This window comes from Herpailurus yagouaroundi, unplaced genomic scaffold, assembly GCF_014898765.1.
Source record: "Herpailurus yagouaroundi ecotype Mexico unplaced genomic scaffold, PumYag 141, whole genome shotgun sequence".
NCBI lineage: Eukaryota > Metazoa > Chordata > Mammalia > Carnivora > Felidae > Herpailurus > Herpailurus yagouaroundi.
In genome coordinates, this window is record NW_024412396.1 from 31464755 (window position 1) to 31490374 (window position 25620).

A 25620-nucleotide genomic window follows, 5' to 3' on the forward strand; every position below is an offset into this window, starting at 1 on the left:
CAATCTTAGCAGTATCAACAATCTTACAATGTAGAAAATCTTTCACGTGTATCATCATTCCCACATGTGCTAGCAGCAGTACTTCCTAAACTTTAATGTACACACGAATCACCTGAAGATCTTGTTAAAATGCAGGTTCTGATTCAGTAGGTCTGAAAGTGATGCCTAAGATTCAGCATTTCAAATAACTAAGCTCTCTGGTGATGCTGATGCTGCTGGTCCATGGATCACACTTTAAATAACAAGTACCAGTATGTCTGTAGGACAAATCCTCAGGCAGAATTATTGGATCAAAGAGCATATGCATTTCTAATTCTGGTAGTTCTTGACAAATTGCCTTCCATAGGGATTGTAACCAATTTATACTCCCATCAGCAATTACAAATGTGATTATTCCCCCATAGCCTCACCAAGAGTGTTTTCAGATTTTCAGATTTTCCTCATTTGCTAAGAAAAGAATTTTAGTTTTCATTTGTATTTATCTTATTTTGATATCTTTTTATATATTCAAGAGCCATTTTTATTTCCCTGATTACTTCCTTTCTTGGAAGTCTCCAATTACAGCTTCTGTGATATGACCCTCAAGTGATTTTTCTCTTACTTGCTTAGCTAATAGTCCTCTTCCTCATTCAAAAGCTACGTGTTCCAATATCTGACCTCTAAATGTTGGAATTTTTTTTTTTAATGTTTATTTATTTTGATAGAACACTCATGCATAAGTGAGGGAGGGGTAGAGAGAGAGGGAGAGAGAGAATCCCAAGCAGGCTCCATGCTCAGGGGTGAGATATGGAGCTCGATCTCACAATCATGAGATCATGAACTGAGCCGAAATCAAGAGTTGGATGCTTAACTAATTGAGCCACTCAGATGCCCCTCTAAATGTTGAAATTTCTAAGTGTTGGATTCTGTGACCTTTTTTTGTTACTCTTTCTTCTATGTGATCTCACTTATTACTATGACTTTAAATACCTTCTATATTCTGGTGATACCCAAACTTATATCTTAGAATCATGTATTCTAGTATCTTCTTGATATCTCCATTTGGACATTTTGCAGGCAATTCAAACTTAATACAGCCAAGAAAGAAATTGTTTTTATCTCTCTTATTTCTATAAATGGTATGATTATCCGTCTAGTTGCTTTAATTGGAAACATGGGTGTCATTATTGAGTCTTCTCCATCACTACCAACCCCCAACCTACCAGAAAATCCTGTTTCTTTTTCAAGTTTACTTACTTGTTTTGAGAGAGAGAGAGTGGGTGCAAGCAGGGAAGGGGCAGAGAGAGAGAGAGAGAGAGAGAGAGAGAGAGAGAATCCCAAGTGGGTTCTGCACTGTCAGCATGGAGCCCTATATGGGGCCTGAACCCGTAAGATCATCACCTGAGCCAAAATCAAGAGTCAGACACTTAACTGACTGAGCCATCCAGGCGCCCCAGTCCTACTGTTTCCTTTTTTTTTTTTTTTTAATTTTTTTTTCAACGTTTATTTATTTTTGGGACAGAGAGAGACAGAGCATGAACGGGGGAGGGGCAGAGAGAGAGAGGGAGACACAGAATCGGAAACAGGCTCCAGGCTCTGAGCCATCAGCCCAGAGCCTGATGCGGGGCTCGAACTCACAGACCGCGAGATCGTGACCTGGTTGAAGTCCGACGCTTAACCGACTGCGCCACCCAGGCGCCCCGAGTCCTACTGTTTCTATCTCAAATCTGGTTCCCATAATTTCTGCTGCCCCCACACTAGTTCCAGCTGTACTTATAGCTCACTTAGATGACTGCAAAATCCTCCTTAGTGTTTCTCAATGAAGGCACTGATAGCATTTGGGAATGACAATCTGTAGTTGAGCAGGACCATTCTGCACACTGCAAGATGTTTGACAGTGCTGGCCCCAGTTCTCTAAATGCCAGGGTAACCCCAAATCATTGTGACAACTATAAATAATACCCCACATTTCTCACATCTCCAAACATCCCCACAGAAAGCAGGATAAATCCCCTGGGTGAAAACTTGTCTCCCTACTTTCAATCTTACCTCTGCCAATCCATTTGCCACATATAGTTTCTTTTTATAGTATAAATCAGATTACATCATTCCCCAGATAAAACCCTTGAATGGCTTCATGACACAACTTCAAATAAAATATTAACTTCTCTGTATGGTCTATAATGCAGCCTGGTCTAACTTTCTGAGATCATGCCTCTCACCAATCCTTGCTTCTTGTATGCTATTCACATTTACATCCTTTAATTCTTTAAACATACCTAGTTCTTTCCGATCTGTCGTCCTTTATACATGCTGTCTATTCTGCAATGATCATTTGTCACTTCACTCTTTCCAAACAGACTTCCTGGCCTTGAGTCTCATTTTAAATACTACCTCTATTAAGAGTCTTATGTGATGATGCTACCTAGAATGTGTCCTTCTGTTATTCTCCACCATGGGTCTGCTCAGATTAATTTATGGTATTTATCTCAAGGAGTAATTAACATTTACTTGTTTCTGTTATCTGTCTCCCCAATCAGTCTACAAGCTCCATGAAAGCAGAGATCTCTTTGTTCACCAAGTACCTACTCAATGTCCCTGCCAGTTGTTGAGACCAAAAAGACATCAGGTTTCAAAAGAGAGAAAAGTATCTAATACAATACTGAATAGGGACTACACGGATTGAGAGTTTTACACTACGAGTCAACTACTACATTTCTACTAGCCCTCTGCCTGGTGACAAAAATTGAGCCTTATAAAAAATCTCAAAAAGCCACTAAATTATTCAATTCTAAATAACAGTTTAAAGTTAAAGGCAGAGGGGCACCTGGGTGGCTCAGCTGGTTGAGCATCCAACTTCAGCTCAAGTTATGATGTCACAGTTTTTGTGAATTCCAGACCCATATCTGGCTTCGTGCTGGATAGTGCAAAGCCTGCTTCTGATTCTGTCACCCCTTTCTTCACCCCTCCCTCGCTGTGTGTGCTGTCTCAAATAAACATTAACAACAACAACAACAAAAAAAAAAAATTAAAAAATAAAATAAAAGGCTGCAGTAAAAGATGAAATGCCACATTTAACCAGAACTGTCTTCCCCATTTGGCTGAAATATTACTACAGTCACACTAATATGCTTAATTTCTATTTAGTTTAAGTCCAGCAATCAGTTGCAAACTTCAAAATGAATATAAACCAATTTCTAATTTAGTGAATATGGAAAGCAAATAAATGAACTAAGGTGAAAGAGCAAAAAAAAAAAAAAAAAAAAATTAAATACCTTTAAAGAGTACAAAACAAAAACTTTCAAAGTACTTTTTAAAAAAGAATCAACTAAGCATTTTGTAATAGCCCACCTCAGTTGCTGGGGGTTTTCATGGATACCAACCACCCAGTAGTGATCAGATTTTCCTTTACAGTGTTCTCTTGTGTTACATACAGGAGTCCATGTATTACCAAGCCCTCTGTTAAGCATTCGAACAGTGCCTTCTGAATCCATATAACAGGGGGTACCTATACACCACAAGAAAAAGAAATCACTTGGAGACACAGCTACATGTTTGTTAAATAAATCCTATTTCAAAAATACATACCAATGATTCAACTTTCAGTTCAAAAGCAAAAAACAAAACAAGGCGAATAATTCAAGATTATTTCCCACAAAACTTAATTAGCTGCACAGAATAAGCTCTAACTCAATAGAAGAAAAAAACCTGCCTGTGATAGGACTAAAATTTACTCAAGAGAATAAGCTGATAGTTTCAGTGAGAACTATGCCACCTGCTGGAATATAGCAATATTTTTAAAAGCCAATTTCAATAAAAATGTTAAATTCTGAATCTGAAGTTTTGCTGGTTATGAAAGACTAGAAAAACAACCAGAACCTAATGTACCATGATGATGTAGAGAAATTTGCCTTTAGTACTCTTCTTCCTCTTGCTCTTTCTTGGCCTTGTCATTGTGTTCCCCAACTCCTAGATAAGCTATTCTGTTTCCCACTTACTCTGCCCCCATCTCAGGAAGTGCATAGCATTATTCCCTAATTATCCCTTGTATCTGTGACTTCACACACCTCTCACTCTGCAAGTAGCAGTTATCCTTAAGTCTAGATCTGATTAGTAATTGGCGGAAAAAAATAAAGACATATAAATGGAAGTTACAAATGGTCACATGATTAGAACATAAATGATCAATAATATCCCACTAGAAAACACATCCAGAAATAGTTGATTTTTAATATAATTTACTGTCAAATTTGCTGGCATACAGTGTGTACAGTGTGCTCTTGGTTTTGGGAGTAGATTCCCATGATTCATCACTTAACATACAACACCCAGTGCTCATCCCAACAACTACCCTCCTCAATGTCCATCACCTATCTTCCCCTCTCCCCTACCCCTCCCTCAACCCTCAGTTTGTTCTCTGTGTCCAAGAGTCTCATGGTTTGCCTCCCTCCCTCTCTATTCAGAAATGTAAAAGACAAACTGGAGTTTCCAATAATATAAGTGAAGGGCAAGAATCTCCAATAGAAATAATATTTTAGCTAGGAGACAGGGCTAAATAAGGTATTTCAAATCATCATCAGTTATAAGCCACTAATAAATGAATCTATAAATGTAATTTTTAATTTCTCAGTGCTACATGAGGAAATGGAAAAAGTGAATTTTAAGAACATATTTTATTAAACCCAATATATCCAAAATATTATCATTTTAACATGTAATCAATGTAAAAGAATTATTGAAATTTTTTACTTTCTTTTTTTAAACTAAGTCTTCAAAATTCTGAGAGTATTTTATACTTATAGCACATCTCAGTTTAGATTAGCCACATGTGACTGGGTTACTGTAGTGGATAGTGCAGCTATAGAAATTTCCTATTTTCTGTGTAGAATCTTCAGGAAAAGCCACAACTTCACCACTGATTTGTATCTCCTCCTTGGTACCCATAACAAACTTTTAGAGAAATATATTTCTCTCTTTGTAAGTTTTCTAACCAGAATTCACATGAAGAACAGATCTTATACATAAAATAATGGCTACCTTGCCTAACAATTCCAGTTTCCCACTGCCAACATAATTAAGATATTTAAACATATAATATAGACATTTATCTTTAAAAATTAATTAGGAGTAAAACAATGGAACAATTTCTACTGGAAAAATGTTTTTAATATAAACAAATGGGTTTATCTTGCCTTCAGCTGAAAATCCAACCCACACTATGTAGGATTTCCTCGTAAGAGGAAGAGGATCACCATGTAAAATTTGCTTTTTCTTTTTCCCCAGCTCTAGCAGTTGAACTCCAAGGCACTGATCACCATCAAATCCTGTACCTAGTGAGAAAGTATAAATATAAATCAGGTATCAAAGGTTATTTAGCTATAATGCAGTCTAAAGTACTTTCTGTGACTTGAAATGATTTTGTGATAAATTCTTAGATTAACTAGCACTACTTTTTATGGATAACCCACCTGACTGACATATCATTCAGGTATTAGAATACTATATTACATGGACTACTTATATAAAGTGATATAAGAGGTAATTCATTCACTCAAATATTTACAAGAGCTTATATATGCCGGGTATTGGGGCTACAATGGTAAAGAAAATGAAGTCACACTGTTCTCATGAAATTCATATTCAGGTAAGAGAAGACTAATTTTTAAAAAGAAAAAAATGCTAAGTGTCTCCAAAGAGTTAAAATAATAATATGATACAGAGTGTTACACTGAATGGTTACCTTAGATTAGACAAAGGTGGCCTCTTTGAGAAAGTGAAATTTAGCTGAGACATAAATTGCAAGTTGGAGGGGTGCCTGGGTGGTTCAGTCGGTTAAGCGTCCAGCTCAGGTCATGTTCTCATGGTTTGAGTCTGAACCCTGCATTGGGTTCTGTGCTGACAGCTCAGAGCCTGGAGCCTGCTTCAGATTCGGTGTCTCTCTCTCTCTCTGCCCCTCCCCTGCTCATGCTCTGTCTGTCTCTTAAGAATAAATAAGCATTTATGGGGCGCCTGGGTGGCGCAGTCGGTTGAGCGTCCGACTTCAGCCAGGTCACGATCTCGCGGTCCGTGAGTTCGAGCCCCGCGTCAGGTTCTGGGCTGACAGCTCAGAGCCTGGAGCCTGTTTCCGATTCTGTGTCTCCCTCTCTCTCTGCCCCTGCCCCGTTCATGCTTTGTCTCTCTCTGTCCCAAAAATAAATAAACGTTGAAAAAAAAAAAAAAAGAATAAATAAGCATTTAAAAAAATGCATGCTGAAGCCAGCCATCCAAAGGTCAGGGGGAGGAGAACTATAGTAAACAGAAGGAACAGCTAATGAAAAAGTCCTAAAATAGGGACAAGCTTGGTAAATTTGAAGACTACAAAGAAGCTAGTATTGCTAGAATGAGTAACAAGAAAAAGTGGCAACAGATGAAGTTCAAGAGGCAAGCAAAGGTCAGATCATGTAGGACCCTGCTGGCTGTGATGAAAAGCTTGATTTTTATTCTAAAGCAATGGAAAGTCACAAAAACTTGAGAAGGATGTGTTCTGACTTTATGTTTTTAAAAAATCACTTAGGCTGCCAGGTGGAGAATGGATTGTGGAAGGCAAGGATTGAACCTGACAAGCTAGTTACGGGACAACTACAATAGTCCAAGAGAAGACATCTGGGTTGAACTGGGGTTTCAGTGGAGGAGATGAAAACAGAGGGTTTGGAATGTGTTATTTCATAGAACTGACATGATGGGGTTGACATGGGGAGTAAGGGAAAGAGAAAACTCCATGATAACTCTTACATTTCTGCCTTGAGTGGCTGGATTAATAGTATGGTATTTACTCAGATGGAGAAAACTAAGTGAAAGGCAAGGTGGAAGGGAAAAAAAACCCCAAAGGTTTTATTGTGACCAAGTTTGAAATGCATATCAAAACTCTACCAAGAGATTTCAAGTAGCCACTGGATATGTAAGTCTGTAGACACAAGGAGAGGGCAGGGCTGGTGATATTAATTTATAAGTCATGGACATACAGATGTATTTAAAGACATAGGCCTTGAGGACATAACCCAGGGTAGTTTCTCAAACTGCATTTTTGAGCCACAAGTCATGAAATCAGTTTAAAGTTGCAAATAGCATTTAAAGAAAACTGAAATCAGAGAGTACATATTGTCCATGAGACTTCTGTAGTTACATTTACTGATATGTATAGATTAGCAAAATAGAGCATATTTCTTACTAGGGCTAAGCAGTCAAAAGACTGAAAGCTCCTCATCTAGAGAGGTACTAGAGAAGAGGGATTGTGACAGAGTCCTGGAGCACTCCAGCTAAGAGGATGGCATAGGAGGAGCAGCTAGTGGAAGAGCTGAAGGAGTTATCAGTAAGAAAAACATCAGGACTGATGTCACAGTATCCAAGAAAATAAAGTGTTGGGTGGGGAATGGGTAAAATAGGTGATGGGGATTAAGAAGTACATTTCTCACGAGGAGTACTGGGTGATGTATGGAATTACTGAATTACTATATTGTACACCTGAAACTAATAAAACACTATTTTAACTATACTGGAATTACAATTTTTAAGAAAAGAAAGCATTTCTGATGGAATTACCAAAAAATAAGCATAAAAAGATTATTGGTAATCTTTTTTTTTTTTTTTTTAAAGTAAGCTCTGGACCCAACATGGGGCTTCAACTCATGGCCCTGAGACCAAGGTCCCATGCTCTACCTACTGAACCAACCAGCTGCCCCATATCAATAACGTTGAAAAAAATCAGTCTTCAAACAGTGGTGGGGACTAAGGACACAGTATAAGGTGAGGAAAAGGAAGCAGCAACTTTTTAGTCATATTCAAACTGTCTTGGTCTTGCACACTGGAAGTTACTTTATTTTTTTTTGAGGTATTTAAATGCTGAAAATTCTTATGAGATATAGACATGGAAGTAACTAGCCAAGTTCTACCTTGGAATTCTTTCTAGAATATAGTTTTTCTATAAATAAAATATTTTCATTCCTACTAGTGAATACAACAAAATTCTGTACATTCATAGGTTACACAGATTCAAATGCTAAAATGAATGCAAAAGGATGTATATAATCCAAAACAAAGTATGAGAAAGACAAAGAAGTTCAAGTAATTTTCATTTTACTTCAAGTCATGGCAAGATCATAAAAGACTAGAAAAAAAATCTACCTCTATGATAAACAATGAAAAGCTGTTCTCCATGTCCTGCCATTGATACTACAGGCCCAGGAAGACTGAAGACCTCTTTCTGAACACCTCCAATAGTGAACAATCGAAGGAGCAAGGCACTAGTGGCAGCAGCTGCCCATCCCAGACCAAGACATATGGCTTCAATATCTTCATTCTGAGGCATGTCTACTATCCACTCTTTGCTTGAGTCCCAAGAACTAAAGTGCAGGCAGTGAAGCTTGCTATAAATTAAAATAAGACAGAAACAATCAAACATTCCTATTTGATGTGTTATATATATGAAGCTAATCGTGATACCCAGTGACAAAAACCAAATAATTTTTCTTTTAAACATAAATGGTACAAAAATAGCTTTGAAATATTTATGAAATGTCCTTAAAATGGAATGTATTAAAACCATTAACAGTCATGTTACTGAAGAATACTTAAAAATACAGGAAAATGCTCACAACGTAATGTTAAATGAAAACAGGCAGACTAAAATCTGCAGAGTATGATCGATCCTAGGTTGCAAATACACAGACAAATCACAACTAAATTTTTAAAAAGGGAAGAAATATCAAAATGTTAGTTCTTTCTCTGTAAAAAAAATTTAATACATACAGGAAAACAAAGGAAGAAAGGAAATACAATCACATATAATCCCACCAGCTAGATCACCAACCACTGCTAACAATCTGATGTTTCCAGTCTTTCTTATTTACATTTATTTATATTTATACATACACACACACACACACATATATACACACACACACATGAAAGTTATTAAGGTTAAACTTGGGAATGCAGATATTACAGTATTTAGAACCAGAGGCAGTACTGATTTACTGAAAAGTAATTTTAAATTCAATTTTAAAATGAAAAGTAACATTGTATTCAGCTGTGAAATAATATACCCAGGAAAACAAAGAAAAAGATATCTGGAAAAAAATTGTACATGGAAATAAATGTTCTATTTATGTAAGATTCTGAGTCAGAGACATGGAGTCAACAGTGGTTTCTATTAGTAAACTGATTTAATTCAATAATGAAGTATAGAGTGGATTTAACAATGTATAAATTAGGAAACCAATTAAAATGTATTTGTTAGACTCTAATGCATACTCAATCACCCATGGATCTCATTAAAATGCACATTCTGATTTAGAAAGTCTGGGGTGGGGTCTGAAATTCTGTTTTCAATAAGCTTCCAGGTGACCCATGCCCCTAATTTGTGAACTACACTTTGAGCAGCAAGAAGCTAATGTATCCAATCAGAAAGATTTTAATTTCAAATCACCTCAGAGTCGGTAAAAATCTACGATCAAGTGTATAAGCACTACAATCTGCTGAAGAATAGAGATCAGGAGAGGGTAATCTGGCTGAAATAACAGAAAGTTAAGTAAAAATGTTTTTTCTTCTTTAAAAAAAAAAAAAAGGATTCAGCCTCTACTGCTTCTCCACCATAATTTTTTTGTCTATTTTTCCAAATATCATTCTCCCCCCTTCTTTTTTTAAAGAAGTTTCAAGGGGTGCCTGGGTGGCTCAGTCCATTAGGTGTCTGACTTCGGCTCAGGTCATGATCTCACAGCTGGTGAGTTGGGAGCCCTGCGTCGGGCTCTACGCTGACAGCTCAGAGCCTGGAGCCTGCTTTGGATTCTGTGTCTCCCTCTCTCTCTGCCCCTCCCCCGCTTGTGCTCTGTCTCTCTCTCTCTCAGAAATGAATGTAAAAAAAAAAAAAAATTAAAACAAAAAAAACCCAAAATAGCGAAGTTTCTAATCTAATTATAGTGACAAAAAAACCCAAAACCAACAAACAAAAAACCCAGGTGACAAAAAACTTGTCCAAGGAAAGTACTGGATTAACTGTCTAGGGATACAAGAACATTTTGGGTGATAAAAAATAATTTTGAGGGACGCCTGGCTGTCTCAGTTGATATAGCGTATGACACTTGGTCGTGGGTTGTGGGTTCAAGCACTACACTGGGTATAGGGAATTCCTTAAAAATAAAATCTTAAAAACTTTTTTTGATTGGGACAGTGGTTATCTGAATATATACACATTCGTTAAACTCATCAAATTGTACACCTAAAATGGGTGCATTTTATCGTACATAAATTATACTAATAAAGTAAACTTAAAAAGGACAGGGATTTATACAAAAAGAAATCTAGAAGGATACACATCAAACTGTTAACAGTGGTTATGTCTGACAGAATTCTGGGGGGACTTTTTCTTCCTAAAAATTCTGTACTGCTTAAGAATGTTTGTTTATAATTCATATGTATTATTCTTGTAATACTAATGAAACACAGTAACAATATAAAAAATAGCCCCATTTCTCTTGCAATTACAAACTGTCATATCTTCATTTGTAGTTAGAGAATGTAAGTGAGGGGACAATTAGGCAAAAACAGACATGTTCTGAAGTCTTATGTATGAAACACTTCTATATCTAACAACTCAGCAATGACGAATTCTTCCTAATAATCTTGAATTTACCTTGCTAGTTCATCCGAGCTTTCACATGCCAACAAAATAGCTTCATGAGAAAGATCTGCTATTGTGTAATTCAAAGTGTTTGATAAATGTGTTGCATGGTGTATGGCGGTATCATGGAACTCCACATCTATGGCATTGTCTTGTTCATCATTATAGCAGCGAATAATTCCAATAGAGTTCCACACCTACAAGCATTAAGGTTAAATACAAGCTTGAGAAAAATTAAAAGGTCCTAGGATCAGTAGACTAAACTACAAATTAACAAATACTATAATTCAGTCTGTATCGAAATTTAAGTTATGGGAACAACCACAGCTCATCTACCTTTAAATAGTTTCAAGTAAGAGTAGTGACATCAGGACTACAATTATTATCTACTCTTTTCATGAGAAGAAGGCACATACTTATTTATTAGCAAATGGAGTATTCCATTTAATATTTTAAAAATTATACTACTGCCATAAAAAAATACAATTTTGTACAACCAAACCATTAAATTCTCCAAAAGAAATATTTCAAAACTGTATTTACTTATAAATACAGACATAAATGACAGCATATTTTCCTGTTCCAACTAACTGGCTTAAATTATAAGAATAAATATATACATTTTAAAGCAACATAAACTGATATTTAGAAAACTTATCTTCCATCTATGTACACTACAGGTTCACACTAGGCCCTAGTGTTTCCTTTCCTCTACCACAAATAACTATACATAAAACAATTGACAATAAAAAATTAAGACCTATTACTTGATGATGATTACTGACAGCAACAAAAAGTCTTATTAAAATAAAACATCAACTTTAATATTTACCTACAAATTTATGCCAGGTGGATACCAGGCAAAGTCCTCATGAGGTGGAAAACCTCAAATGACCAACAAATAAAAATATTAAACTTTTTAACTCTCAAGCTTAAAATAAAAAGCTAATATATTCACTTATCCATTTTAGAAATATATATTTTTTTAATTTCTTATTTTTTATTTTTTTTAATTTTTGAGACAGAGAGAGACAGAGCATGAGCAGGGGAGGGGCGGAGAGAGAGGGAGACACAGAATCTGAAGCAGGCTCCAGGCTCTGACCTGTCAGCACAGAGCCCAACACAGGGCTCAAACTCACAGACTGTGAGATCATGACCTGAGCTGAAGGCGGACGCTTAACCAACTGAGCCACCCAGGCACCCCTAGAAATATATTCTTAATGCCTACTGTGCCATACCTTGCTCTTTTTTTAAGTTTATTTATTTTTGAGAGAGAGAGAAAGTGCGAGTTGGAGAGGGGCAGAGAGAGAGAGGAAAAGAGAGAGAATCCCAAGCAGGCTTCCACATTGTCAGCATAGAGCCCAACGTGGGGCTTGAACCCACAAATAGAACCGTGAGATGTGACCTGAGCCAAAGTTGGATGCTTAACCGACTGACCCACCCAGGCGCCCCATACCTTGTTCTAAGTTCTATCAATAAACAAAACAGAAACATCTCTTATCCTTCGGAGTTTACATTCCAGTGGGGTGGATGGGGAAAAGAGGCAGAGAGGTTTTTTTTCCATAGCACTTATCACTTTCTAATATATCATACTAAGAGTTGTCTTCTAAAAAACATCTTCTCACTAGTGTTTTGGAATCAGTATAAACTATTATATAAAAATTAATATGAGAAATAAAGTTTGGAAGTATAACCAAGAGGTACTGCAAGATATACAGTCATATTAACTTTATGTTCATTTTGTCACTCTGCAAAGCAGAATTTTATTTAACATAATAAGGTTGAAATAAGATTAAAACTGAATTAACCATAAAAAAATAAACCACAAAATTCTGTACCAAAGTGCTGTAGGCCAGTTAATCAAGGTTTTTAAAAATATTTTTTACCAAACAGAACTAACTATATTGAGAAAAAATTCTTAACGGTAAAAGAATATATAATATAACATGACATGACATGACATGACATGACATGACATGACATGACATAACATAACATAACATAATATATAACATAAAACTATTTTGAAGTGAAGTGTAGATCCAAAGCTTACCATGAATCTATGAGTGAGATGCACGGGTGTAGAACCTGACTGGAATGGCTTTTGCCGGGGAGTTGGCATCGGCCCATCATAAAATGGCCTTTGGGATGTTACAAGTGGTAGATTATGAATGCTGTCTGCCTGATCATCTTCCTCCTCCTCCTTGAGAAGATTAGAACCAGTTTTTAACATTGTAACATCTAGAAAACAAAGAATTATACTTAGAGAATCATAAATACCAATGACCTAAAAAAAAAAGCATTATAAAATCCAAATAACATTTTCCATTCATACTTAATAATACTAACATGCTATCTGCCTCCTCCACTGTGTTAATGTTAACAGCAATGGTGCAAAAACAGTAGAGGGTAAAACTGTCGGTGCTGTGACATAAATCCAGGCAGCGGCACCCATCTGTATTAGCAGTCGACTCACTGTTAACCACCACTCAATTGCAGTAAAAATATCAACTCTATTAAACCCTAATCTTTGCACAGATTTTTAAAAAATGTTCTCTGTGCTAAAATGAGAAGTGTGCATGAAGACGTGTGATGTCTGCCTCAGAAAAAAAGAAACCATTTGTACAAATGAGTTGTAAGCTGAACTGTTGATTTTCTCATGAAACACCATTTTTACTTGAAAGAATGCCAGATAAAGTATGATTATGCTGACTTTGGTATTTTGGTCAACATTTTCTTGAAAATAACGAAGTAGGCTGGTCATTTAAGAAAAATAACTGACACAATCTCTTGCCAATGATAAAATTTGAGTTTTCAAGCAAGAATCAGAAAACTTTTACCTGCCACCATGAGCTTGACTGCTTCCTAATATTTAAAAACTTCTGACAAGATTGGTGATGATACTAACAAATACAATCCTAGATAATGTATCAGTATTACAAAGGCCTGCAAACCTCAGTGAACCAGTATTTTCTAAATTACCAATGCATGTATTTCAAAATCAAACATGGTAAACTAAAAGATCCATTCAAGTCAGACCAATGGATCTTAATATAATATAGTTGGAAAGTTCACTGGAGAGTTTTCAGATTCCACACTGCAAATAATCTTTATGAAATGATCACTTGTTGAGTTTTGGTACAGTAGCAAAGGATATCCACAATTATTTCAATAGGTTATTGAAATACTTCCTTTTCAAATTACATGTTTGTGTTGAGCCTGAATATTCTTCACATACTTTAAGCAATTAAGCAAAACAACACGTTTTGTCAGTAGAATGAATTCTGAAGCATGAAAGAATTCAGTTATCTTCTATTCCAGACATGGAATAAATTTTCAAAAGAGTAAAATAATGCCACTTTTCTTATTAAGTTTTTCATTTGAAATGTTACTTATGTTTACATACATACATACATACGTAATAAATAAAAATTTAAAAAGTAAATAAATATATTTAAATTTTGTTTTAATTTCTAACATGGTAAATAACAGTATATAAATTCCATAAATAATTCTCTTTGGGGTCCACAAAAGTTTTTAAGAGTGTAATAAACTCTGGAGACCAAATATTTAAGGACTCCAGTCCTATAAAACCCTATATGATTTAAATGTAGCAAAATTTACCGCCATAAAATGTATTTGGCATTTTACTTGACAATGATCAAATGTGCTATTTTAGCAGTTTATTTGAAGGTTTTTTTACTGTAACATCAATTTCCTTAACAGACACTATTATTCGTATTACTTTTTATTAAAAAATTTTTTTAATGTTTATCTTTGAGAAAGACAGCATGCAGGGGCGCCTGGGTGGCGCAGTCGGTTAAGCGTCCGACTTCAGCCAGGTCACGATCTCGCGGTCCGGGAGTTCAAGCCCCGCGTCGGGCTCTGGGCTGATGGCTCAGAGCCTGGAGCCTGTTTCCGATTCTGTGTCTCCCTCTCTCTCTGCCCCTCCCCCGTTCATGCTCTGTCTCTCTCTGTCCCAAAAATAAATAAACGTAAAAAAAAAAAAAAATTAAAAAAAAAAAAAAAAAAAAAGAAAGACAGCATGCAAACGGGAGAGAAGCAGAGGGGAGGGGGGACAGAGGATCTGAAGGGGGCTCTGTGCTGATAGCGGAGAGCCCAATGGGCTGATCTCATGAACTGTGAGATCATACATGACCTGAGCCAAAGTTGGACACATAACGGACTGAGCCAACCAGGTGCCCCTATTTCTTCTTGAGTTAGCTTGGTAGCTTATGTCTTTCAAAGAATTTGTCCATTTTATCTAAGTTGTTGTATTTATGGGCACAAAATTGGTCATACTATTGTTATTATTTTGTTATTAATAGCAGTGCTATCTCACAGAAATAGGAGTTATATATATAATTTAAAAATTTTTAGTAACCATATTTTAAATAGTAAAAAAAGGTTTAATGTTATTATACTGTATTAAAGTATTATAATTTTGACATGTATTCAATGTTAAAAAATGACTAAAATATTTTACATTCTTTTTTTCATACTGTCTTCAAAGTCTGGTTGCATTCTATACTTATAACACATCTCATTTTGAACTAGCCACATCTCAAGTGCTCAAAAGCCACAGATGGCTTAATGGCCACCATACTGGACAGTACATATCTATACAATCTATGGTGACAGCCCCCTTTCATTACTTGTATTAGTCATTTATGCCTTCTCTTTCTTTCTGATCAGTCACAATAAAGGTTTAAAAATGTTACTGATCTTTTCAAAGAACTAGCTTTTGGTTTCACTGACTTTCTTTACAGCTTTTGGTTGTCAATATCATTGAATTCTGTTTTTTATTTCCTTCCTTCTGCTAGTTTGGAGTTTAATCTCTTCTTCTGTTTCTAATTTGCTAAAGCAGAAGCTTAGATAATTGATTTGAAATCTTCTTTAACATAAGTACTTAATACTACATACTTCCCTCTACCCACTACGTTAGCTACATTCTACAAACTTAATAATGACTTCAAATAATAGTTTTAATAAAAAAATTGTAAAATATCAATTGACAGGATGAATCATCACATCCACAAAGTCAATACATACCAACTGAATTTTCATCATCTTCTAGAATGTGACTTCGCTGTCTAGGACGACCTGAAGCCAGCATGAGGTCGTCATCTTCTTCCTCATCATTTATAATTCTTTTTGAAAAAGAAGGGGTCTCCACTGCATTGTCATTTAGAAAATCACCAGCATTATTTGTATCATCTCCATCAAAAAGATCACTGTAATCTTTTTCTACTCTGCTAGAGACCTTGAACAAATTAATACAAATTACAAAGATTAGTGAACTATTTAAATAAATGCAATTACTCAAAAGCCAATTCTGTAATGTGCACCTATATATTCTACCAAGTAAGTAAATTCCCTAACAAGAATTAATTAATAAATGTATTTATAAGAATTATATTTCTGTGAGACTTAGTCCATATTTTAATTTTTTTTTTAACATTTATTCATTTTTGAGAGTGAGAGAGACAGAGCATGAGCAGGGGAGGGGCAAAGAGAGAGGGAGACACAGAATCCAAAGCAGACTCCAGGCTCTGAGCTGTCAGCACAGGGTCCGACGTGGAGCTTGAACTCACAAACTGCAAGTTCATGACCTGAGCTGAAGTCGGACGCTTAACAGACTGAGCCACCCAGGCACAGGCCCCCCAGTCCTTATTTTAAATGCCTTATAGTATTTATGGATGGGACAAGAGTGTACAACAGACATATAAAAAAATACTGTATATACCCAAATACAAGGCAAGGTTTTACTCCTCAAAAGTCATTCTCCAGAGAAGTGACCTATAAGTTCCTACAAAGTCTCTCATTAGTCATTCATTTATTTTATTTTTTAAAAAATTTTTTAATGTTTATTTTTGAGAGAGAGAGACAGAGTGTGAGTGGGGGAGGAGCAGAGAGAGAGGGAGACACAGAATCTGAAGCAGGCTCCAGACTGTGAGCTGTCAGCACAGAGCCCGATGTAGGGCTCGAACTCACGAACTGCGAGATCATGACCTGAGCTGAAGTTGGACGCTTACTGACTGAGCCACTCAGGCACCCCATTCATTTACTTTTATTTTAAATTTATTTTGTTTTATTTTGCTTAGGTAGGATATGTTTGCTTTCAATTATCTCAGTTAAAGCTAGTTTTTTGTGGGTTTTTTTTTTTGATGCTTATAAAAGTAAATGGATAGAACCAATAAAAAAATAAAGGAGGCAAGGAAATTCAACATTAATCCTTCATTCCTAGGAATATGAACATACCATTGCAAACACTAGATGTCACTGTAAATGATTTTTTAGATCACTTTATTTATTTGTTAGGTAATCTCCACATCCAATGTGGGAGTCAAACTCATGACCCTGACATCAGGAGTTGCAATGCTCTACTAGACTAAGCCAGCCAGGTGCCCCATAAGATCACTTTGAAAAACAAATAGTTTCTCCACATCCTCTCCAGCATCTATAGTCTCCTGATTTGTTCATTTTAGCCACTCGGACTAGCATGAGGTGGTATCTCAGTGTGGTTTTGATTTGTATTTCCCTGATGAGGAGTGGCGTTGAGCATCTTTTCATGTACCTGTTGGCCATCTGGATGCCTTCTTTACAGAAGTGTCTGTTCATGTCTTCTGCCTATTTCTTCACTGGATTGTTTTTCAGGTGTGGAGTTTGATGAGTTCTTTATAGATTTTGGATACTAGCCCTTCGTCCAATATGTCATTTGCAAATATCTTTTCCCATTCTGTCGGCTGCCTTTTAGTTTTCTTGATTGTTTTCTTTGCAGTGCAGAAGATTTTTTATCTTGATGAGGTCCCAATAGTTCATTTTTGCTTTTAATTCCCTTGCCTTTGGAGATGTGTCAATTAAGAAATTGCTGCGGCTGAGGTCAGAGAGGTTTTTTCCTGCTTTCTCCTCTAGGGTTTTGATGGTTTCCTGTCTCACATTCAGGTCCTTCATCCATTTTGAGTTTATTTTTGTGAATGGTGTAAGAAAGTGGTCTAGTTTCATTCTTCTGCATGTTGCTGTCCAGTTCTCCCAGCACCATTTGTTAAAGAGACTGTCTTTTTTCCACTGGATATTCTTTCTTGCTTTGTCAAAGATTAGTTGGCCATACATTTGTGGGTCCAATTCTGGAGTCTCTATTCTATTCCCTTGGTTGATGTGTCTGTTTTTGTGCCAATACCATTCTGTCTTGATGATTACAGCTTTGTAGTAAAGACTAAAGTATGGGATTGTGATGCCTCCCACTTTGGTTTTCTTCTTCAATATTACTTTGGCTATTTGGGGTCTTTTGTGATTCCTTACAAATTTTAGGATTGCCTGTTCTAGCTTCGAGAATGCTGGTACAATTCTGATTGGGATTGCATTGAATGTGTAGATTGCTTTGGGTAGTATTAACATCTTAACAATATTTATTCTTCCAATCCATGAACACGGAATGTTTTTCCATTTCTTTGTATCTTCTTTAATTTCCTTCATAAGCTTTCTATAGTTTTCAGCATACAGATCTTTTACATCTTTGGTTAGGTTTACTCCTAGGTATTTTATGAAACAGGAACCCTCTTGCACTGTTGGTGGCAATGCAAACTGGTGCAACCACTCTGGAAAAGTGTGGAGATTCCTCAAAAAATTAAAAATAGATCTACCCTATGACCCAGCAATAGCACTGCTAGGAATTTACCCAAGGGATACAGGAGTGCTGATGCAGAGGGGCACTTGTACCCCAATGTTTATAGCAGCACTTTCAACAATAGCCAAATTATGGGAAGAGCCTAAATGTCCATCAACTGATGAATGGATAAAGAAGTTGTGGTTTATATACACAATGGAATACTACTTGGCAATGAGAAAGAATGAAATGTGGCCTTTTGTAGCAACGTGGATGGAACTGGAGAGTGTTAGGCTAGGTGAAATAAGTCCTACAGGGAAAGATGGATACCATGTTTTCACTCTTATGTGGATCCTGAGAAACTTAACAGAAGACCATGGCGGAGGGGAAGGAGGGAAAAAAAAGTTACAGAGATGGAAGGAGGCAAACCATAAGAGACTCTTAAAAACTGAGAATAAACTGGAGCGCCTGGGTGGCTCAGTCGGTTAAGTGGCCGACTTCTGCTCAGGTCATGACCTCGCGGTCCACTGAGTTTGAGCCCCGCATCGGGCTCTGTGCTGACAGCTCAGAGCCTGGAGCCTGTTTCAGATTGTGTCTCCCTCTCTCTGACCCTCCTCTGTTCATGCTCTGTCTCTCCCTGTCTCAAAAATAAATAAAACGTTAAAAAAAAAAATTGTTTTAATAAAAAATAAAAAAAACTGAGAATATGGGTCGCCTGGGTGGCGTAGTCGGTTAAGCGTCCGACTTCAGCCAGGTCACAATCTCGCGGTCCGTGAGTTCGAGCCCCGCGTCGGGCTCTGGGCTGATGGCTCAGAGCCTTGAGCCTGTTTCCGATTCTGTGTCTCCCTCTCTCTCTGCCCCTCCCCCGTTCATGCTCTGTCTCTCTCTCTGTCCCAAAAATAAATAAATGTTGAAAAAAAAAAACAAACTGAGAATAAACTGAGGGTTCATGGGGGGTGGGAGACAGGAGAAAGTGGGTGATGGGCATTGAGGAGGGCACCTTTTGGGATGAGCACTGGGTGTTGTATGGAAACCAATCTGACAATGAATTTCATATTAAAAAAAAAAGTGAATAGTAAGCAGATACACTGTAGAGCTCACAAGTGACTCCTATAGCATGAATGAAAACTGTACAAATGTTAATTAAGACAATGAAAACTTGTGGTATAAAATTATTTTTTTACTTTTTTTTAATTTTGAGAGAGCAAGTGAGTGTGAGTGGGGGAAGGGCAGAGAGAGAGGGGGGTGGGGGAGAGAGAAAATCCCAAGCAGGCTCCACACTGCCAGCACAGAGCCTGATGTGAGGCTCAGTCTCACAAACTGTGAGATCACGACGTGAGCTGAAACCAAGAGTCTGACTGAGCCATCTAGGCACCCCAAGTATGGTATAAAATTCTAATGATAGCACCATTAAGATTCAAAAGGAACTGGGGTGCCTGGGTGGCTCAGTTGGTTGAGCATCCAACTCCTGGTTTCAGCTTGGGTCATGATCTCGCAGTTCTTGAGTTCAAGCTTCGCATCAGGCTCTGTGCCGACAGCTCAGAGTCTGAAGCCTGCTTGAAATTCTGGGTCTCCCTCTCTGTCCCTCCCCCACTCACGGTCTGCCTTTCTCTCAAAAAATAAACATTAAAAAAAATTTAAAAAGATTGAAAAGGAACTTTATCACAAATATTTTAGATTGAGTACATAAGATTGTGTTCTAGAAAACTAATGTTTAATGAAATAAGAGAACAGAAAACAAATGCTTCTAAACTCCTACATTTAGACATATGACACAATAGTGTTTCAGTTTTAATCATTATCTATTTAATCGATCCTATTAACTTCCCTATATTAGGAAAGATGAAGATTTGTTATAATTCTCAACCACCCCTACTCTCTTATATTTATGTATATCCTCCCAATATATAAATTCTCATTTTGGTTGGATCAATATGCAGGAATTAGATTATTATGACCATTTAAATGCTATTCCTAGTCAAATAAAGATAATAGCAACACTTATAAACTGTGCTAGAGACTGTTCTAATTCTATACATAACTGATATAATCCTCACAATAAAATCCTAGGTAGTAGGCATTATTCCTATCCTCATTTTATAAATGTGGTATATAATGATCACTTTTCCCTTCTTTTACAACTTTTTTCCTGGAGTTAAAAATCTTCTCTCTCTTTAGGTCTTTCTTCTTGGATAGATTCTCCAAAGACGATTCTTCCAATCTCTTGCCTGAAAAACCTAAGACTGACTGACAGCGCTCTAGGAGTCAAGGATGAAAAATAAGCTGAGAATTTTAACATTCAAGTATATACACTTTCATTTAATCCTTTTCAGTACAGTATTCCTCTTTTGCCCAGTGCCGTTCAACTGTACCCAGTGTTCTGACCAAAGACCTTCTCTGTTTTACCTTTTCCAGAGATCTAATCTCCAGCATCCTGCCAGAACATACATGGCGGTGAAGGAAGGCAGTTACCTAGCTATGCACACCAATGTTGAGACTGGAGACATCTACTTGTTCATTAAACCAACCCTCCTATTTTTAGCCTCACTTCTAGAAGTAACTAGTGCTACCAAATTCTGAATCATTGAGGATTCAGTCAGGCAAGCTGAACTGCATCCCAGCTTTCCCCCAACTGCAGTCTTTGGAATCAATTTTTTGACTTTTTGAGAAGCTAAACTTAGTTTCCAATCATGCTTCTGTTTTTCAGCCTCCAAAATTTTGTTACTATCACCACTTCAACTGTCTTCTTTAACTTTATCAGATTATGCATTTAAAAAGAACTATTTAGTGTAATTTTAGTGTAATATCAGGTTGTCTGAGCAGACATAAATGGATGTATTAAGTCCACGATCTTTAACTGGAACTCTAAACAAAGACTTAAGTTTGACTGGGTATATTTGCCAGGCAGGGGGAATAAGGAACAAAACCAAGGACTTGTATAAAACAAGATGGCCTATTTAAAGCACTTAGTTAGTAAGGCTGGATGGCTAAGGATTAAGAGATATAAGGATAGCTCTAAGAATTAAAGTGAATTCAGAGCTGAAAAGGTTGATAGGCTACACTAAGTTATAATTATTAACTCTAATTTTATCTATATTTACTTAAATAACAATCCCCAGAACATCAGGATACTAAAATAGTACTTCACAAAGGTATTCCTTATAAAGCCAAGGAATATTAATAGGCATTATATTGAGGGGAAAAAGTTTCTCAGTAAAATATATTTGGGAAATATTACGTTAAACAAGTTTAAACAGTTTTCTTTATGATAAATCATTAGTGAGCTTCTAATAATAATAACGAATTATAACTTTCCAAGAAAGTAATGTTTTTTGTGATGTTTTCCAAATCCATATGACCACAAAAGACTGAAGAAACTATTCCACCACATATTACTTATTACCTTACTACTTGATGTCTTTCCATTGGGTTCACAAACATTTTCCAGGAGCCCTAGATTTCCTTCTGCATCAGTATAAGCTATTCGACCAGAAGTAGGATGCCATGCCAGGCCACAAATTGCATAACCTTTTTCATGTTTCACCCTAAAAATTAAAAAGTGAGTTCTTAAAATGCTACCAAAAAATATACAAACTATACATTTCTTTAGGAAAATTTTAGTTAGAAAACGTTAAATGATTTCTAACAAACTATTAACTCTGTTCGTATTTTGACAATCTAATAATTGTAAATTTGTAATATTTCAAAATAAAACAAACCAAAATCTAATAGGAAAAAAAAAAAGCAAAAGAGGGGTGCCTGGCTGGTTCAGTCTGGTGGTTCAGTCAGTAAAGCATACAACTCTTGATCTTGGGGCCATGAGTTCAAGCCCCACACTGGGTGTACAGATTACTTTTAAAAATAAATAAACAAACAAACAAATAAGTTGAATCATACCTTTCCATGCAACCTTTGGTTTCCACATTCCAAACTATAATTAAACCATTAATACTCCCTGCAGCTAAATATTGCCCACAGGGAGACCAGGTTACTATATTCAGGGCCTATAGGAAAAACAATAAATAACAATTTGCATAATTTGAAAATAAACACTTATTGCCAAATTCAAATTTTTATAACCCATATTCTGTGTAACTTCTAATTAAATCAATTCACAAATGGCAAGACAGTTTGCTTATTCAACTTTCTTTTTCAATAATAATTCAACTACCACTAAGCGGTTATTACTTTGTTTACCATGAGAAAATTATGCTGGCACAATTTTAAAAGCAAAAGCTAAAAACTGTTATTATCCTAGAGAGATAACAAAAGGTATCCTCTTAGCAGTCATCACCAAGATGAAGAGAACTAGTAAGTGAAATGAACTGTACTAACCCACTGCTGACCTACTGGGCCTCTTGTTTCCTTACGTGCCGAATGGGTGTGTATAAGAGGAGAGAGAGAATATAGAGCAACAACCTTTCCTGCTCTAAAATTCCAGAGTCCATGATCATAAGTCTCAATAAAACTCATTTAACAATAAAGGCTAATTACTGATCATGTGAAAATAACATGTTCTAATACTATGTTAGAGTTAAATTTGACTTCTTATAAATTAAGAAATTTTCTTACCAACTTCACAAAGAGAAAGCTCAGACAAGACCTAGCAAAGACCTATCTACTGTCCAGTTACTGGCTAAATGAAGACAGGTTGAGGGACAAAGTTGGACACATGAACAACAATCTGGCATTGTTCTCCATTTCCAACACCACTTAACTGCGATTATATTTAGTCCAAGTATACCTGAAATATTCCTGTTAGCTAATTCAAAGTGTCACTTATAAAACTTACCTGAGAGATGAAATTATCTGAAAGATCAAACTGATTATTCCAAGTTTCTCTTCTATATAGCTTAACAGATTTTTCCACAGGAACTGCCAGTAACTATTAGGAAAGAAAAATGATTTAAACAAAAATTTACAATGAATTAAATTTGAGAGGGAAAAAAAAGGCAAAAAGTTCATCAAAATAAGCCTAGAAAACATAAAAGCAAATTTGTATTTTAATTGGCAACTAAAAACTCAGAAAACTACTTAAAATTTTGATAAGCAAAGAATGAATGATCACTCTATTTGCTTGCACTGAAAACCAGAGTACTTATAGTTATGTATTTTTAATACTGCTTTTCAGGAATCTAAGCCCTTTGGATGTAAAAATTCATCTCATTTGCTAAAAGGAAAGAAATAGATCCAGAATGCTTTAAACATCTTAAAAGGAAACTTATCGACTTACATATTCTTCCAAGCAAATAGAAAAAATAAAATCAGTATATTCTATGTTTATCACAAAAAGAAAAAAGTATTATTTATGAACAGAAAAACTATGTTAATTGTATTGATTTTTAAATTAATTAATGTTTCATAAGCAAAGAAAAATAAATCCTAAATTCTACAACTATCACTTAAACGCAGAATGTAATCTTAAGAGGTCACATGACATAGGGGCATCTAGATGGCTCAATCAGTTAGGCATCCGACTCTTGATTTCAGCCCAGGTCATGATCTCATGGTTTCGTGGGTTTGAGTCCAGTGTCTGGCTCCGCACTGATGGTATGGAGCCTGCTCAGGATTCTCTCTCTCTCTGCCCCTCCCACGAGTGTTATTCCTCTCTGTCTCTCAAAATAAGTAAATAAACTTAAAAAAAAAAAAAGTTGATGATACAAAGGACATAGATTAAATAAAGTCTCCCTCCCATCTCCAAATCCTATTTCTACTTCCCAAAGGTACACATAAGCATAGACTCTACAAGAACACATAGAGGGGTGACTTTCATTCCTGATTTCGGCTCAGGTCATGATCTCACAGTTCATGGGTTCCAGCCCCACGTCGGTCTCTGTGTTGACAGCTCTTGATAGTCAACAGCTCTGTGTTGACTGCTCTTGATAGCAAGTTAAAATTTTTATAGCTCTTTCACATTTTTGGTAAGTTTATCCCTAGTTATTTCACCTTTTTTGATTTCACAGTAAATGCATCATTTTTTTACACACCATGTTTTCTAAATGGCTATTATTTATATATGATTGCTAGTGGTTTTGTGTATTAGTTTGTTTCCAGCTACCTTATTGAATTTTCTTATTAGTAATATTTTTCCCTCCATTGATTTCTTAAGATCTCCTTATATTCAAGCATTTCATTCTCTTTCCTCTCTTCAAGCAGGTTCTATCTTTCTACCATCAGTTACTACCTCCAAAATGTGAAATGGTAGTAGAAAGAGCAGACATAACAAGACTGTTTCCAGAGTTGTTCCATTAAATACAATGTAAAGAAGAATATGACATTAATTCATTCAAAATGTACTCTTCAGAAAAAACCTTTATGAAGTTAAAACATTTCTTAAAACATTTCAGAATTAATTAGTTGGCTTGGGGCACTAAAACTTATAACCTACATAAAATAGCTAAAACTTAAAAAACTAATTCTAGGGGCGCCTGGGTGGCGCAGTCGGTTGAGCGTCCGACTTCAGCCAGGTCACGATCTCGCGGTCCGTGAGTTCGAGCCCTGCGTCGGGCTCTGGGCTGATGGCTCAGAGCCTGGAGCCTGTTTCCGATTCTGTGTCTCCCTCTCTCTCTCTGCCCCTCCCCTGTTCATGCTCTGTCTCTCTCTGTCCCCAAAATAAATAAACGTTGAAAAAAAATTTTTTTAAATAAAAATAAAAAAAAAAACAAAAAACCAAAAACTAATTCTACTATTCTCACATCCAAAGTTGACAAGAACTAGAAGAAATAACAAAAACAAAGGTTGAAAAATAAGAGTCACTTACCTTCCCACCTTTTGGCTGCCAAGCAAGTCTGCAGATTGATTTTGCATTTATCACATCATTGCATTTTTGTAGCAGTGGCCAACTAATAGCACATGTCTGATTTTTAAAAAAGAAATTTATTTCTCTTTACTAAATTTCTTCCAAAAAGATATGCAGAATAGAATAAATTTAATAGGTGATTTCTTCAAACTGATATATGGCTAAGAGAAAAGCAACTGAATTCACTTTCATCTAATTATGATGAAATGACTAAATTACTTTAAGTAATTCACAGGTATAAAGAGCAAAAGTCTTAAATAATTAGAGTATTTCCTGTATAGAATAAGCGAACAATATACTCTGAATAAATGTACACACACACACAAAAACCCCAATACATTAAAATATTAAAGTGTCTACAAAAATAAATTTAAGAGATCTCCTAGAAAATGTTAAGGTGTCAAAGTCAACCCTTCTGAACAGTTCAAACATGAGGGGAAGAAACTGTGCCTATTGAGGAGGCATACCTGTGGGGGATATTTTTCTCATCAGCCACATGATCTCTAGAATGCCTCAGGAAGAATTAATTGTTCCCTGTGCCAATCTAGAGAGCACTTTCTTGATATCTCCTTCAAAACTTTT

The 25620-nt window shown here is 36.1% G+C and overlaps 1 protein-coding gene across 2 annotated transcripts in view; it reads right to left on the bottom strand.

Moving 5' to 3' along the window:
* The window catches only part of WDHD1 (WD repeat and HMG-box DNA binding protein 1), a 67465-nt gene that overhangs the window by 23026 nt on the left and 18819 nt on the right, over window positions 1-25620 (bottom strand). For both annotated transcript variants that reach the window (XM_040477197.1, XM_040477198.1), the window contains 10 exons: window positions 25000-25095; window positions 23032-23124; window positions 22137-22243; window positions 21643-21784; window positions 15686-15896; window positions 12687-12874; window positions 10646-10830; window positions 8140-8381; window positions 5172-5309; window positions 3331-3487 (listed from right to left, as the gene is read on the bottom strand). In XM_040477197.1, coding sequence (XP_040333131.1) covers window positions 3331-3487; window positions 5172-5309; window positions 8140-8381; window positions 10646-10830; window positions 12687-12874; window positions 15686-15896; window positions 21643-21784; window positions 22137-22243; window positions 23032-23124; window positions 25000-25095 — 1559 coding nt within the window. The remainder of the gene's footprint in view (window positions 1-3330; window positions 3488-5171; window positions 5310-8139; window positions 8382-10645; window positions 10831-12686; window positions 12875-15685; window positions 15897-21642; window positions 21785-22136; window positions 22244-23031; window positions 23125-24999; window positions 25096-25620) is intronic.